At 44.8% G+C, this 17,395-nt stretch overlaps 1 protein-coding gene across 3 annotated transcripts in view; it reads left to right on the forward strand.

Annotated features, from left to right (window-relative positions):
- Positions 1 to 17,395, forward strand: part of HIP1 (huntingtin interacting protein 1) — a 137,390-nt gene that overhangs the window by 12,577 nt on the left and 107,418 nt on the right. The window contains exon 1 of one of the 3 annotated variants that reach the window (XM_044936080.2): positions 64 to 1,536. The exons of the other annotated variants lie outside the window; for them this stretch is intronic. Within the exon in view, the coding sequence (XP_044792015.1) occupies positions 1,495 to 1,536 (42 nt within the window). The 5' untranslated portion in view covers positions 64 to 1,494. Of the gene's footprint in view, positions 1 to 63; positions 1,537 to 17,395 lie in introns of those variants that run through there. 3 annotated transcript variants of the gene reach the window in all.

Here is a 17,395-nt window from a genome sequence, read left to right on the forward strand (position 1 = left end):
CAACCCACTCCAGTATTGTTGCCTGGAGAATCCCTCGGACAGAGGACCCTGGTGGGCTACAATCCATAGGGTCACCAAGAGTCAGACACAACTGAAGCGACTTAGCACGTATACACTTCCGTCTGTTCTGTGTTAGCATGTTTATCTGGGTGTCTGTCCCACATTGGACTGTGAGCTCCCCTATAGCTTAGCTCTGCACCCCATGCACAGGATTCAGCACCCAGAAGGACCTTGGGAGATGTTTATTGAGTGAACTAATGATGCATTTTAAGGACCTGATTGTGTTTGATTGTTGCTGCAACAGAAGAGGGAAGGGGCCCAATTCTCACCCAGGGCAGGTGCTCCCCACCAAAGTGAATGCATTTGATCTGTGTCATGTTGACCAGAAACGAAAGTTTTGGCAACACTGGTCAGATAAATGTGAGCGTGTTTTAGGAATGGAGACTTCAGTGGGAGGGACAGAGGTGGTTCTTTGTGCAGCCATAGTACACACCTGGAGGGGAACTAGGAGCCAGGATTCCTGGTTTATGTTCTACTGGCGGGCTGACTGGTGTTCCTTCTGCATCTCAGAAGTGTGATGTAGCAGGTAGAAAATGCCCCCACCATCAGCATAGCCATATCTTCCGTTACATGGCAAAAGGGACTCTGCAGATGTAATTAAGGACCTCAAGATATGGAAAGAAGGGACTTCCCTAGCTGTTCAGTGGTCAAGACTCCCTTTTTCTAATGCGGGGGGCATGGGTTCGATCCCTAGTCAGGGAGCTAAGATCCAACATACTTCGTGGCATGGCCAAGAAAAAAACACAGAGAGGAGCCTGGAGTGTCCAAGTGGGCCAGTCTGATCACATGCCCTTAAAAGCAGAGAACCTTCTCTGACTGCCAAGTGGAAGGGAGACATGGCAGAAGGGAAAGCCAGAGGAATTCCAAATGGGAAAAGGATTCAACTTGCCACTGCTGGCCCTGAGCGGGAGGGGCCCACATGCAAGGGCCCAAGGGACCCTCTCGGAGCTCAGAGTGGCCCCTAGCTGACACAGCAAGGACGCGGCGACCTCAGGTGTTAAACAGCAAGGAATTGGATCCTACCAACTACCGGAATAACCTTCAAAGCGAAATCTCCCCAGAGCTCCCAGTAAGGAATGTAGCCCTGCTGACACCTTGATTTTTAGCCCAGTGAGATCTTACTGACCTTCTAACCTACAGAACTGTGAGATGATAAACGGGTGTGGTTTTTAGCTGTTCAGTTTGTGATAATTTTTTTACGGCAGCGATAAAAGCTAATCCAAGATGGTATTAATAACAGGTAACTACAGCAAGAAGCCCAGTGGAACCCAAAGAGGCCACCTTTTAAACCTCCAGGGACACTTGTTATTTCATCCGTGCTTTCTGTGGCCATAGAGAAAACTTTGGATTTCCACACTTGGCGCTTATTCACAGACATTTTCTCCTGGAAAAACAATTCAGCAGCCTGTTCAAAACATTCTTTCCTGCTGGGCCATGGAGTTCTCTGGTGCAGTTCCAAGTTTGAAGATCATAGGTGTAAGTTACTTAACCTTAAAATTTTTTTTTGTTTTTGATCAAGTAAGTGCTGTGCTATTAAAAAAAAAAAACTCAGGTGGGAAATCCTAGAGTTACTATAGGATCCTGATGGTGTCTGCACTCTAGGGAGCTGACTGAAAGTCAGGAAGCGCAGGCGGGAATAAATGCAGGGCTTCCCTCAGGGTGGGCCTGCCCTGTCCTGAGACTTACTTAGGTTCACTGGTGGTTTGGAATGTTCCCCAAACTCTGGGCTTAGTCCCCGATGGGTCAGCAGGTAAAGAATCCGCCTGCAGTGTAGGAGACACAGGTTTTGATCCCTGGGTCAGGAAGATCCCCTGGAGGAGGAAATGGCAACTCACTCTAGTATTCTTGCCTGGGAAATCCCATGGACAGAGGAGCCTGGTGGGCTATAGTCCAAGGGGTCACAAAGAGTCAGACACGACTGAGCACAGAGCCCATTGTAGCAAAGTTAATCTCTTCATTTTGATGATTTTTTCTAGGGTTATATAAGATGTTAGTTAATATAAGGGGAAGCCAGGCAAAGATGTACGGGAACTCTGTACTATTTTTGCAATTCTTCTGAAAGTCTAAAATTATCTCAAACTAAAATGTTAAAAAAAAAAAAAAAAGAATGGCATGTTGCTTGGCAAACGTTAGGGCTGAGTAAATGTACATTCCACTGCTCCCTTGGGTCATCATGGGGACCCTGGAGACCCCACAGATGGAGGGATGGGACAGTGGGGTCTGAGGAGGGAAAGTGTGGAGAGTCTGGGCTGCATCAGGGGAGGCAGCAGGGCGGGGTGCCTTCTCCAAAGAAGACCTGCTCGGAGCTCCCCCCTCCCCTGCCCCAGCCCAGGTCTTAGAGGGAGAAATGGCCGTGGAGGACCTTGTCTGTGGTCTCGCAGATGCACTGGTGCCAGCCTCCACCTGCTGCAGTCAGACAAGCTTAGCTCCAGTTCCAGTTTGGTTACTTATCATGGGAAGGGGGCGAGGCTTGGGAAAGCTCCCAGTACATGGGATAATGTACTGACATCTGGGCTCAGTGAGGGATTTGAATGGGAGGGCCCAGATCAGTAGCCAGTGCCAGGGGTGGCTTCCCCTCCTGTGAAACCTTCTCGATTGGCCCCCACGGAAGTGCCCATCACCCTGCAGGTCCCCCGCACCAGTTGCTTTGTGTCCCTAAGGACCCTCTCTAGGGATGCCCTTCTGAGTCTCATGGTTTGTATGTCTTGTTGGCCCCATGACTTAGAGCTTGTGCAAACCATAGGATTTGCCTATAGGGAAATGTACAAATCATTGGGTGAGCGAGTGAATGAATGGGTGAACAAGTGAGTAAATGAATGAGTGAACCAGTGAATGAGTGAAATGGGTGAGTGAATGAGTGAGTAAATGGTTGAGTGAGTGAAGGAGTAAACACATCTCCCTCCTGCCCCTCTGAAAGAGGACAGTATTTACTATATATGATTATTGGCCCAAATGCTTGCCCGGTGTCAGGCTGTCCTCTGGGATGACTCTGGGAGTGTTCAGACCAAGCACCCTTTTATTAGGCTTTTTCTCCTTCTCTCTTGGGTGCCAGTCACCTCTCCAGAAAAAGCAGTCAACTCCTATCTTACACTGTTTGAACATCTCCAGCTCTGACGCTGTTTGTCAGTGCTTTGGAATTCTCCAGGCCTCTCTCCTTGTTGCTGAGAACTTTTTGCCACAGGAAATCAGGCTCATTTTAAGGGCCAAACAGTCACTAAATATAGCCTCCTGGCATAGATATTTAAAGAGCTGTGTTGGTGATGTTATGTCTGAACAAAGAAGAAGGAGAAAATAACTTTTTTTTCTTGATAGAAAAGTGAAGTTATATCAGATTTTCTGTGGGTCCGCAGGGAGCCGAGCGCCCTGGGGGGTGTCAGTGTCTTAATTATGGAATCACCAGCTTAGGGCTTGGGGTTTAGATTTCTGTTGCCAGCCAGTCATTTCTTGATAATTCCTTCTCCTCTCCATTTAAAAATACCTCCTGCCCTGGTAAATTACCTTGGACAAGTGTGACCTCCCTGCCACACCCAGGGGCAGGGAGGGGGCAGTGCACAGGGAGGTGTAAGAGATGCTCTGCCCACCCCAACTCCACTCCCCGGGACCGCAGGGGCCTAAGTGGAGAGCCCACCCAAGTGCTGGTTGACCAGGTGACAGAAGTGGAAGGAGTGGGATGGGACCCTGGGATCTTTACTTGGTGAAAAGCAGAGTTTAGAGAACACTTCCTGCCTCAGAGAAAGGTCTGGACTGAAACTCCACTCACACTGGTCGGGTCCCCGATGGCGTGGGGTGGGGCTTCCGTGGGGGCTACCTGCATCCCACCTCTTCTTTCCTCTGGCTTCCACCTCGGGCTCATCGGGCGGTCAGGATAACATCAAGAGTATAAAGCTTCAGCGGTGATGCTTTGTTTTTTTGTTTGGTTTGGTTTTGCAAATGTTCCTTTTGGAATATATAAACAGAACTATTCTGGGAAGTTCTTCTGAACTTACACCTCTTTCTGTAAGAAGCTCTGTGCAGTGGGCTCTCATAGTCTTTATATGTGTGAAGATGTCTGTATTTCACCATCCTTTCCCCCGCATCCTGTTATAACCAAGATTTTATCAATATGTACCTGTTTGGTGGTCAGTATGCAAACATCAGTTCCTAGGCTGGTATTAAAAAGGCTACACAATGGAGCTACCAAACTGCCAAAGAATTACTCAGCCTCTGTTCCAGCTTAAAATTTAGAAACTCTTTATCCATAAGTAGAGGACACCCAAGCTCAGAATCTTCAAATATTGCTAACTTGTAAGCCTTTTGTGAGGAATGTCCTGATAACACAGGATATGGTGTCTTACACATTCTATCCACAGCACATTAACAGGTTTGGGGAAATTCCAGACCTTCGCTTGCATGATATCGCCACAGAGAGTGTGCAGTTCTGATAAGGAGACAAAAAGACCATATAGAAGACACAGAGGTGATATAGTAGGGAAAAACACAATTATGAAAAATGGATCATTTAAATGACTGTCATTTGGGCTGTGTGTATTCCAGGGGATTTGAATAATGCCCTTCACAGTCTATGGAATGTTAAGTTTACATCTAACAAACCTCCCAACATTCCACTAATTTCTGGTCTTGCTGAGATTAACCAGCATACAACTTTTACCTCTTAAAAAGGCGATTGCACTTTTGTATTTGAAGATGTATTTAGGACTTTCTCAGTGGTCTAGTGGCTAAGACTCTGTGCTGCCAATTCAGGGGGCCTGGATTTGATCTCTGGTCAGGAAACTAGATCCCACATGCCACAACTACTAAGAGTTTGCATTCTGCAACTAAAAAGATCCAGCTGCAATGAAGATCAAAAACGCATGCTGCAGCTAAGGCCCCGTACAGCCAGATAAATAAATACGAAAGAAAGATGTATTCAAACAAGGGATATGGTGGGATTCCAAGGTTCTTAAAAATGTTTCTAGAATTCCAGAAAACTTGCCATTTCTACAATAGTTATGCAACTTGCTTCTTGGAGTTGTAGGAGAAAGGTTTGTAAGAACCACCACTAAGACCGGTCTAAGACTGCCTTGTTTCCCACCACTTTGGAGCCTAAATTATCTTCATTTTCAGATTCTGGCTCTGCTGTTAAGTCTCCTTTAGTCTCTACTTGATGATCCTCCTCTGCCCATTTTCTTTTGCTTCCTTTTCCTCTTTTGTTGAGACTTTTTTAGCCAGAAGATTTATCCTTTCCTATAGCCTTTTTTTTTTTTTTTTTTTTTTGCCTAAGATTCCATTTTTTTCCAAAGCCAGATTAGGTGACTATTTGCTGGTATTTTGGGTGTTTCTCCTTAGTGCCCATTCGGCAGAATTGGCTTTTGTTCTTGGTATCTTGGACACAGTGGGGCAGGGGTGCTGGGCCAGATACCTGTGGGTGCCGTGGAGAGACACTCCCAGAGCCAGGAGCCTGATCATTCCTCCTCCTGCTACCTGAGCTGCTGGGATATAAGATGGAAGTGGAATAACAGACGGAACAGGATTAGATCAGTTAGTTTTCTTCATCGCTCTGAAGCTGCTAGTCTGTTGTCTTCAGACAGTTAACCTAATTGTCAATCCCCTGTGGATAATCTCCCTTTTCTCTCTGACAGCTTTCAGGATTCTTTCTTTTTAATGTGGTACACTCTGTACACTGGTGTTTTAGTTTATTGTTCTTGGGACTTGTGTTAGCTTTTACTCCAATTCTGGAAGTCTTAGCCATTATCTCTTGGAGATTTTTGCCTCTGACTTTTCCCCTTTATTCTCCCTTTTGCAACTCTGATTAAGTGCATCGTGGAGCTTATTGTTCTGCTTGCCATTTTATTTCATCTCTCATTTCTATTTCCTGTCTATTTTTCTGTGTTTTCACTCCAGGTGATTTTCTCAGTTTCATCTTCCCATTTACTAACTCTCTCTTTAGTTGTGTTTAAACATACCCTGATTTCTAGAATTTCTATTTAGTTCTTCTTAAAATTCACTTTCTTGGGACTTCCCTGATGGTCCAGCGGTTAAGACTTCACCTTCCAGCACGGGAGGCACAGGTTCAATCCTCGGTCAGGGAGCTAAGGCCTCAGGTTCCTCTTCAGAATTCTCTTCAGAGTTCCCGCCTGGAATTTCCCAGAAAGGAACGCTGGAGGTAGAATCAAAAACCAGTGTCCCAGGGACTTCCCGGGTTGCCCAGTGGTTAAGACTCTTCGCTTCCGCTGAAGGGGGCACGGGTTTGATCCTGGGTCAGGCAACTAGATCCCATGCTGCAGCTAAGAATTCACACGCTGCAACTGAAGACCCCGCATGCTGCAACAAAGATCGAAGACCCCACCTGCTGCAATTAAGACCCAGAGCAGCCGAATAAATAAATGAATAAATATTAAAACAGAAAACAAACAAAAACAGAAAGATCAGTGTCCCAGGGACTTCCCTAGTGGTCCAGTGGTTAAGATTTCATGCTTCCACTGCAGGGGGCATGGGTTGGATCCCTGGTCGGAGAGCTAAGATCCTGCAAGCCTGATGTGGCCCCAAAAAAAAAAAAAAAATCAGTGTCCCAGTTTTGGCTGCAAGTCACACTCCCTGTATGATCTTGGGCGAGTTACATCTCTATAAAGGGAGGACCACTGTACCAGTTAGCGTAAATAAAATGTACAAGAATACAATGTGAACACTGACACAGCTCTGGGAGGGTCGATGGCAGTCATTCTCATTTAGGGGTAAAAGTTTGCATATTTCAGTGAAGGGCCATGTGGGTGCTCCAGGGTCATGAAGCCCTGTGAGACTTTTCTCACCCTCTTCTTATTGGTGTCCTTCATACATCATTTTTTGTCTCTGCTGTGGGTGTATAGGTGGTAAGCATCATGTCTGTCAGCCAACAAATTTATTTTTGAGGGCTTGCTCTATGTGACAGGTGTAAAAACCAGATTCTGCCCTTGTGGAGGCTCTGCCTGGTCCCCAGAGGGACAGGGGCCCTGTTCTCTTTGGCTGGTTCTCCAGAGTTCCATCAGAGCTTTTACTGCGTGGGTTAGTGCAATGCCTGCCAAGAAGATCTGCCCAGCAGCCTTCATCACTCAGCAGATAAGGTTTCCTAAGTGCCTGCAGTGTCAGGCGCCAGGAGTCAGGCATGAATCAGACTTGATTGCTGAGTTCAAGTTGCTCCTAGACCCCAGGAAGAACAACGGGGGAGCTGAACGGTCACAGCAGTCTGCTAGCCACAGAAGCAAAGGATGCTAGAAAGGGTGGGAGGAGCCCAGCGAGGCAGGATTAACTGTCTGAAGTTGCTTATTAAAGAGCCCAACTGGTTCTAAAACTGACAGCTGGAGAAGAGTAGGAAGCCCTGTGCAGACTGGAGGAGCGGGGAGCCCTCAGGGGCAGGTGAGCCTGGAGGAAGGCTTTGGAAAACTCGGGTGGAGTAGCTGAGGGGAAGAGGGCGGAGGAAAGCATGAGTGAACAGGGACTACTGCAAGCAGAGGCCACAGACTGGCGGCCCAAGGGCTGGATTCTTTTGTGGGCTTGTTTTATTTGGCCTGCACAGTGATTTTTTTTTTTAATGGAACTCAGTGTCTTTACAGAGAATACACTCTTTCCTTCACCACCATCCTTACCATTCCTCATTTTCATCACTGGCCTGTCTGAACACATTTATGGAATGAGCCTAGACCCCTGCCCTGCCCTGGTCACTGAAAACTCAGAAGAGTCAATGGAAAAGAGTCTCCGTATAAGGAATACAAGTGTTGGGAGTGAGATTATAAAAATCAACAATATTTTGGCCTATATATCAGCAGCCAGCTTGAAACTATACCACAGAACAGATCCTAGTAAGTGTGGCAGCAAGACCATAAAACACCCCTGTAAGAATCTGTGAGGGGCTCCCATGCTCCCAGTGCAGGGGCCCATGCTCCATCCCTGGTCAGGGAGCTGATCCCACATGCCTTAACTAAGCATCCCAAATGCTGCAACTAAGACCCGACAAAACCAAATAAGTGTTTTTAAATAAGAGATTCTGTGAAATCTCTACGCCTTCACTTACGTTTACTGAGTGTCTGCTGTGTATTTTATTTTAAATTTAAATTTTTACTTAATTTTTGAAGAGATAATATACTTACTTGGTTAAAAAAAAGCAAAAAGGCTCCTTCCTGTTCCTGTCCCCCTATTGTTGAGTCCCTGCTCAACTCCAAGAGAGAGAACCAGTCACTGATTCCTTTCTGTGTCCATTCAAATATTTTGTTTTTATATATAAGCAAATATACATATAGTGGAGTATTACCCTCTTCCCCACTATTAATACAAATGATAGTTTAGAATCTTGCTTTTTCAGGAACTTCCCTGGTGGTCCAGTGGCTAAGACTCCATGTTCCCAGTGCAGGGGGCCTCAGTTCAATCCCTGGTCAGCAAACGAGATCCCACATGCCACAGCTAAGAGTTTGTATTAGTTAAGTTAAAGTCGCTCAGTCATGTCTGACTCTTTGTGACCCCATGGACTGTAGCCCTCCAGGGGTCTTCCCAACCCAGGGATCAAACCCAGGTCTCCCACACTATAGGCAGATTCTTTACCATCCAAGCCACCAGGGAAGCCCAAGAATACGGAAATGGGTAGCCTGTCCCTTCTCCAGGGGAATTTTCCAGACCCAGGAATCAAATCAGGGTCTCTTGCATTGCAGATGGATTCTTTACCAACTGAGCCACCAGGGAAGCCCAAGAGTTTGCATGATGCAAGAAAAAGATCCTGCATGCCCCAACTAAAAAGATCTAACATGCTGCAACCGATGCAGCCAAATAAATATATATATATATTTTAAAGAATTTTGTTCACTTAACCAACCATCTTGGCAGTCTTTATATGTCAGCAGATAAAAGGTTTCCTCATTCTTTTGTACAATATCAATAAAAATACTGATTTGAGATAAGACAATGGACTCTAGAATAAAACTGCTTGAATTTGAACCTGGTTCTATCTCTATGACCTAATTGTTTCTTTATGCCACACTTTTTTTTTCCCCCATGTATAAATGGAAATGATAGGTACTAACTCAAACTGATGCAAGAATTTAGTGAGATGATGCTTATAAAAGGACTTAGGATAATGCCTGGCATTGAGTGAACCCCCCAACTATCAGCTGCTTTTCTTATTCTTCTTAAAGTGATGAATACTACACACACAGGGTAAGGTAAGGGAATAAGGAGTGACTTGGCGGGTGGTATTTGAGATAGAGGGGTCCTGTTGAAAATTATAAGTCTTTACTGACAGATAGAAAGCAGATGAGTTAATGGAGAGACGTACTTTGCTTCTAGATGGAAACAATGGACTTTGTAGAGATGTCAGCTCTTCCTAGTATAATTTATATTTGTCCTATTTGTAACCAAAGGGCTTCCCTGGTGGCTCAGTGGTAAAGAATCCGCCAGCCAGTGCAAGAGATGCGGGTTCAATCCCTGGGTCAGGAAGATCTCCTGGAGGAGGAAATAGCAACCCACTCCAGTATTCTTGCCTGGGAAATCCCATAGACAGAGGAGCCTGGCGGGCTACAGTCCAAAGCGTAGCAAAGTCGACTCGGCCTTGTTGACTGAGCGACTAAGCATGTGTTTGTAACCAAAACCCCGGTAGAATTTATTTTGGAACCTAAGTTTTTCCAAAATTTATCAGGAAATATAAATGAGAAGAATGTTAAAATTTTGAAAAAGATTGTGGTGGGGAGAAACTTTCCTTATGAAATACCAAAACCCATTTTAATGATTAAAACAGTGACTTCCTCATTTAAGAATAAGTAGATTGGGATTTCCCTGGTGGTCCAGTGAATAAGACTGTGCTCCCACGGCTGGGGCCCTGGGTTCCATCCCTGGTCAGGGAACTAGATCCCACATTTTGCAACTAAAGAACCCGCAAACTACAATGAAGAAAGGTCCTGCATGCCACAGCTAAGACCCAGTGCAGCCAAATAAATATTTTTTTAAGCAAAGGAAGTATAGATCAATAGAATAAATAAATAGGATAAATAGTCCAGAAATATACTTTATACACATGTAAATTAATTATATGTCAAAAGTGACCTCACACGTCAATAGGAATGGAAAGATTACTTGATAAATTAGGTGGGGCTCGTTTGGTTAGCTGTTGGAGAGAAGAGGATGTTTTCAGTTCTCACCTTAAGCTGCTGCCGCTGCTGCTGCTAAGTCACTTCAGTCGTGTCTGACTCTGTGCGACCCCAGAGACGGCAGCCCACCAGGCTTCCCCCATCCCTGGGATTCTCCAGGCAAGAACACTGGAGTGGGTTGCCATTTCCTTCTCCAATGCATGAAAGTGAAAAGTGAAAGTGAAGCCACTCAGTCGTGTCCGACTTTTAGCGCCCCCATGGACTACAGCCTACCAGGCTCCTCCGTCCATGGGATTTTCCAGGCAAGAGTACTGGAGTGGGGTGCCATTGCCTTCTCCGACCTCAAGCTGCATGCCTGTATCAATTCCAGACAGATAAAATGGTTAAATTTGAGGGGGAAGAAAATCAAACCTTTAGAAAAACACTTGGAGAAGGTCAAAGGAAGTTTGGAGTAGAGGAACTTGAAGTTTTAAAGCCATCAAAAATATCACAGTGAGGATGGGAGCGGAGTCTAGGGGAGAATGGATGCACGTGTATGTCTGGCTGAATCCCTTCTCTGTTCACCTGAAACTGTCAAAACATTGTTAGCTGGCTGTATTCCAATACAAAATAAAAGGCTTTTACAAAAGTCACAATGAAAACAATGTGAATTTATACGCTCACAAGAAGTTAAGGGTTCTGTTTTAGTTCTCCAGGTTGGCTGTTATAAAGTGCCATATACCAGGTGGCTTAAAACAACAGAAATTTATTTTCCCACTGTTGTGGAGGCTAGAAGTCCCAAATCAAGCTGTCGGCAAGGCCATGCTCCCTTTGAAACCTACAGGAAGAAATCCTCCCTTGCCTCCTCTTAATAGTTTCTGGTGTTCGCTGGCACTCCGTGTTATTCTGTGGTTTGTAGGTGCATCGCTCCAACCTCTGTCACACAGGTGTCTCCTTGTGGGCCTCTGTGTCTCTCTTCTTATAAGGACACTGGTCATCTTGGGTTAAGGACCTGCCCTTAACCAGTGTGGTCTCATCTCGACTGAGCAACAACCCTTTTTCCATACAAGGTCCCATTCTGAGGTACTAGGGTTTAAGACCTCAGCACAGCTCTTTGAGGGGCCGTCATTTTATCACTGGCTTCGTGCATCAGGGCACAACAGGGAACTTCAGCTAAAGTAGTGGAGTGGCCTTCATCTCTCAAGACTTACGACAATACTAGTGAAAACAAGAATGATAAAGGCCCACCAAGACAAAGGATGAGAAGGGATCACTAGACAATGAGATACTTAACAGTTTAGGAAGAGTTGGAGAGATGGTAGCAAGAGGAGTGCAAATGTGTTCTGCTGTGTGCCAGTGCACTTGAACTTGGAAGCATCATGGTGGGGATGGGGGTTGGGGGGAGGCAGGACTGAAGTGAGAAGATGTCTGTCTGTAAGAACTGACACTCCCCTTCCAGTAGGCAGGCATTTATCCTGCAGCAGTGGACCAGGTGGGAGAAACTGACCCAAGGGAGATTCTCACTCAGAAACGCCATGCTGGGAATTCCCTGGTGGTCCACGGGTTAGGACTCGGCACTTCCACTGCAGGGAGCACAGGTTCAGTTCCTGTTCGGGGAACAAAGATCCTGCAAGCCCGCTGCACAGCTGAAAACAACAACAACAAACAAACAAAAATGGAAAACCTCCACGTGGCAGAGGGTGCTAAGAACAAGGGATTATCCTGGAAGCATTGCTCTATCTGTATGAGTCAGGTGCATCCACCTCCCGGGCGGGGGATCAAAAGATGCTTCTCTGGAAAAATTCAAGTCCTTAAAGCAAAACCCTCCATAACCTGATCTCTGGGAGGCTCAGAGGTAGCCTGGCTCCCTGTCCACCTGTCCTAAAACAAAATTTGCCAGTTGATACGTTCCACCCCCTGGCACTTCCACATGGACCTTTCAACTAACTTTTTAGAGCCTCACGGCTAATACAACAGCCAATCAAGGTTTAGCTGAAGGTAAGGAAAGGCAAGTCCCAGCACAAACAAAAGAACAGTCAGGAAAGAGCAGCTTATAAAAAGACAACACCAGCTCGGAGGATATCTGCAGAAACTTCCAAGTAGTATTCCCATAGAGTTCAAGAGGGCCGTGAACTCAAATTTCATTAGAAGGTAGAGGAGATAAAGACAGAGAAATCTCTCACAAAGTAGCAAAATAGGACAAAGAGTTGAAAAGCACAGAAAATAGCTGAGAGTCATGGAGAATCAATCCAGAAGTGTCAATATAAATATATTTAGGGACTTCCTTGCTGGTCCAGGGGCTACGACTCCACACTCCCAACGCAAGGGACCCAGGTTCAACCCCTGGTCCGGGAACTGAATCCCACATGCCACAGCTAAAGCTCCTGTGGACTGCAACCAGCACGGCCATATAAATAAATATTGAGAAAAAAACACTAGACTTCCCTGGTGGTCCAGTGGTTAAGAATCTGCCTGCCAAGGCAGGGGACACGGGTTCGATCCCTGGTCTATGAAGATTCAACATGCCACGGAGCAACTAAAGCCTAGGTGCTCCAGAGCCCACCAGCCACAACTAGAGAGCCACAGACAAAAAAACATTGAAAATGAAATTAGTAAATGAAATAGCAGGGTCATTATATTAATTGGACATCTCGAATTCATTAGGAAAAGGGAATTTGGAGATCAAAAGTGGGAAGTAGAGTTGGGAGGGAGGGACGGATGACGGTTCACTGATGCTTAGAAGCTGTCCTTACTGCTTGGCTTTGGTGGTGGTGGTGTAGAATTCACACGGCACAAAGTGAACCGTTAACCATTTGAAAGCATCCAATTCAGTGGCATTTAGTACCTTCGGAGTGCTGTGCAGCCTCTACCCCTCCTCAGTTCTAAGGCATTTTCATTGCCCCCTGCAAAGGAAACCACATACCCATGAAGCCGCCCCTCCCTGGGACTTCCCTGGTGGTCCAGTGGTTAAGACTCCACTCTGCCGATGGAGGGGGCCCAGGTCAGGGAACCAGAACTCACATCCCTCAGCTAAGGATCCCACGTGCCTCAACTAAGACCTGGCACACAATTTTTTCTTTTTTAAGCAGCCCTTCCCACCTCTCTGTCTCCTTTCCTCCCCACCACCACCCCCAGCTCCTGGCAGCCACTAATCCACTTTCTATCTCTACCCGTTCTGGAAGTTTGATTTCAGTGGAATCACACAGTATGTGACCTTTTGTGTTGGCTTCTTTCACTTAGCATGATGTTTTTGAGGTTCACCCTTGTTGTAACATGTCTCAGTATTTCATGCCTTTTTATGGCTGAATAACATTCTGTCCTGAGAATAATACCAGCTTTGTTTGTTTATCCATTCATTTAACTGAAGGACATTGGGTTATTTCCACTTTGGGGCTGTTGTGAATAGCGATGCTATGAACATTCATTGTTCAAGTATTTGTTTGAATACCTATTTTCAATTCTTTGGGTATATACCTAGGAGTGGAATTGCTGGGTCATGTGGTAATTCTGTGTTTATATTTTTGAGAATTTTCAGACCCTTCCAATGAAATTACACTGTTTTACATTTCCTACCAGCAATGTAAGAGGGTTCCAGTTTCTCCACATCCTTGCCAACACCTGTTATTTTCTGTTTTGCTTTTGTTTTTTTTTCAGTTGACATCCTAGTGGGCGTGAAGTAGTATCTCATGATTTTGATTTGCATTTCCCTAATGACTAATGATGTTGAGTATCTTTTCAAGTGCTTTTTAGCCACTTGTGTACTTTCTTTAGATAAATAAATGTTCGTTTGTGTTCTTTATCTATTTTTAAACTAGATTGTTTTTCTTTTTGTTGCTGAGTTGTAAGTGTGCTTTATATATTCTGGATTTGTTGTTGTCTTAGTCTCTAATTTGTGTCTGACTCTTTTCTGACCTCATGGACCATAGCCTGCCAGGCTACTCTGTCCATGGGATTCTCCAGGCAAGAATACCAGAGTGGGTTGCTATTTCCTTCTCCAGGGAATCTTCTCGACCCGGGATCAAACCCATGTCTCCTGCATTGGCAGGTGGATTCTTTACCACTGAGCCACCAGGGAAGCCCCTATATATATTCTGGATACTAGACTCTGATCAGATATATGATTTGCAAATATTTTCTCCCTTTCTTTGGTTGTCTTTTCACTTTCTTGATAGTGTTACCAGCTGACTTTAAAACTATATTCATGTGTGATTTTGATGATCTTTATTAAAAAATTGAAATCAGTAAAAGAATAAAATCATAGTATTTTTTTAAGATAATATGTTTTAAAATGATAGAGTATTTAGAGTATTTTTTTCCATTTTTTATTAACAAGCAAAATATTAATTAAACAACAATACAACAACAAAAATCCCTAAAGTTGGAACTGCAGTAAGTCAAACTGCTGCTGGAGTTCAGAGTAAATGTCTTAGTATATAAACAACTTATAGAGACCTCTAAGAAAGACACAGACACCAGTAGGTGTCATGAATAGATGACTCAAAGGAAAAAAAAATTCAAAAACACAAGAAAAATGAGAAAATAAAAGATGCAAATTAATAAGATTGATACATTTTTTTCTAGTGACAAAATTAAATAATGGCAGGATATGCAAAATAGATACTCTTCTGATAAAGAAAGTACAAATTGATATGCCTTTTTGGTAAGCAATTTGGTACACTGTGTCAAGAATCTTAAAAGTATTACTCCTTTTGACCCAGTAATTCAAGCTCTAAGAATCTATCCTAAGAAAACAACTTGAAATATAAAAACCTCTTACATACCAAGATGTTTATCATGTTTGTGTGTTAGTTAGTCGTGTCCGACTCTTTGGCACCCCATGGACTATAGCCCACCAGGCTCCTCTGTCCATGGAATTCTCCAGGCAAGAATACTGGAGTGGGTTACCATTTCTTCGCCAGGAGATCTTCCTGACCCCAGGGATCGAACCCAGGTCTCCTGCATTGGCAGGCAGATTCTTTACCATCTGAGCCACCAGGGAAGCCAGTTTAATAATGGAAAATTGTAAGGTCTTCCCTGGTAATCCAGTGGTTAAAGATCCACCTTCCAAAGCAGGGGACGTGGGTTCGATCCCTAGTTAGGAAACTGAGATTCCACATGCCTCAGAGCAACTAAGCCTGTGCATCGCAATGAAGACCCAGAGCAATCAAAAAATAAATAACAAAGTTGTTTTTTTTTAAACAAAAGTAATGAAAAAATTTAAACAACCTAAACATTCAACAGATGGTGGATGAGTAATTTCTGATGCATCCAGTGCTTGGAAATGCCTGCCACATAGTAGGCATAAAATAAAATAGCTGCTGAAATGAGCCAAAACATCCATAGAGTGTTTATCATATTATGCAATCTTGTAAAATTATATTTGTATTATTTTTAATAATGTGGAATTCTTCAACTTCAAGGAGAAAAATGACATCTAAAAGTTTATCTAGGGACGTCCCTGGTGGTCCAGTGGTTAGGAATCTCCATGACAATGCAGGGCAGGGAATTCCTGACAATTCCCTGGTCAGGGAACTAAGATTCCACATGAGGCCCAGCAGGTAAGCCAGGGCATCGCAGCTAGAGTCCACGCGCCTCGACCAAAGATACCACATGACCAAATGAAGACCCCCGTGTGCCCCAACAAGACCCGATGTAGCTAAATAAATTAAAAAATGTTTTAAAGTTTATCTGGAATATGGTCTAACCCTCTCTTTTTTAAAAAAAAACTTTTTGTTTTGTATTGGGGTTTAGCCAATTAACCGGAGAAGGCAATGGCACCCCACTCCAGTACTCTTGCTTGGAAAATCCCATGGACGGAGGAGCCTGTTAGGCTGCAATCCATGGGGTCGCTAAGAGTCAGACACAACTGAGCGACTTCCCTTTCACTTTTCACTTTCATGCATTGGAGAAGGAAATGGCAGTGCACTCCAGTGTTCTTGCCTGGAGAATCCCAGGGACGGGGGAGCCTGGTGGGCTGCCGTCTCTGGGGTCGCACAGAGTCGGACATGACTGAAGTGACTTAGCATAGCATAGCATTAGCCAATTAATAATGTTGTCATAGTTTCAGGTGAACAGCAAAGGGTCTCGGCCATACATACACACATCTAACCATCTCTTTTTAAAAGATTTCATTTATTGGTAAAAATAAAGATAAAAAGATAGCATAAGGAAAAGAAGGAAATAAATAAAAAGGTTACCTCTGGGTGCAAGTCGCTCAATCGTGTCCGACTCTTTGCGACCCCATGGACTATACAGCCCATGGAATTCTCCAGGCTAGAATACTGGAGTGGATAGCCTTTCCGTTCTCCAGGGAATCTTCCTAACCCAGCGATCGAACCCAGGTCTCCCACACTGCAGGTGAAATTTGTTAGCTGAGTTACAAGGGAAGCCCAAGAATACTGGAGTGGGTAGCCTATCCCTTTTCCAGCAAATCTTCCCAACCCCGGAATCAAACCGGGGTCTCCTGCATTGCAGGCAGATTCTTTACCAACTGAGCTATCAGGGAAGCCCTCTGGGTGGTGGAATATTAAATAAGCCATCTCCCTAGCTGTTGCACAATCATCGGACCTGTCCCAGCTAGGACAGTTTTCCCAGGATTTCCTCATCTGGCAGAGAAGAGGAGGATCAGAAAGTGGAGAAGACAGCTTGGGATGGGCTCTTGCTGCACCTGCGTGATGATTTAAGTAAAGGTTTCTGCCTTCCTTAGGGCTGAGGCATCTGACTCAGAATGCTGGGAAATGCAGAATGCATGAAATTTATTCCCAAGCTCTTCAGTCAGTTCAGTTCAGTTCAGTTGCTCAGTCGTGTCCGACTCTTTGTGACCCCATGAATCGCAGCACGCCAGGCCTCCCTGTCCATCACAAACTCCCGGAGTTCACTGAGACTCACGTCCATCGAGTCAGTGATGCCATCCAGCCATCTCATCCTCTGTCGTCCCCTTCTCCTCCTGCCCCCAATCCCTCCCAGCATCAGAGTCTTTTCCAATGAGTCAGCTCTTCGCATGAGGTGGCCAAAGTACTGGAGTTTCAGCTTTAGCATCATTCCTTCCAAAGAAATCCCAGGGCTGATCTCCTTCAGAATGGACTGGTTGGATCTCCTTGCAGTCCAAGGGACTCTCAAGAGTCTTCTCCAACACCACAGTTCAAAAGTATCAATTCTTCGGCGCTCAGCCTTCTTCACAGTCCAGCTCTCACATCCATACACGACCACAGGAAAAACCATAGCCTTGACTAGACGGACCTTTGTTGGCAAAGTAATGTCTTTGCTTTTGAATA

Source organism: Bubalus bubalis, chromosome 24 (assembly GCF_019923935.1).
Source record: "Bubalus bubalis isolate 160015118507 breed Murrah chromosome 24, NDDB_SH_1, whole genome shotgun sequence".
Lineage (NCBI taxonomy): Eukaryota > Metazoa > Chordata > Mammalia > Artiodactyla > Bovidae > Bubalus > Bubalus bubalis.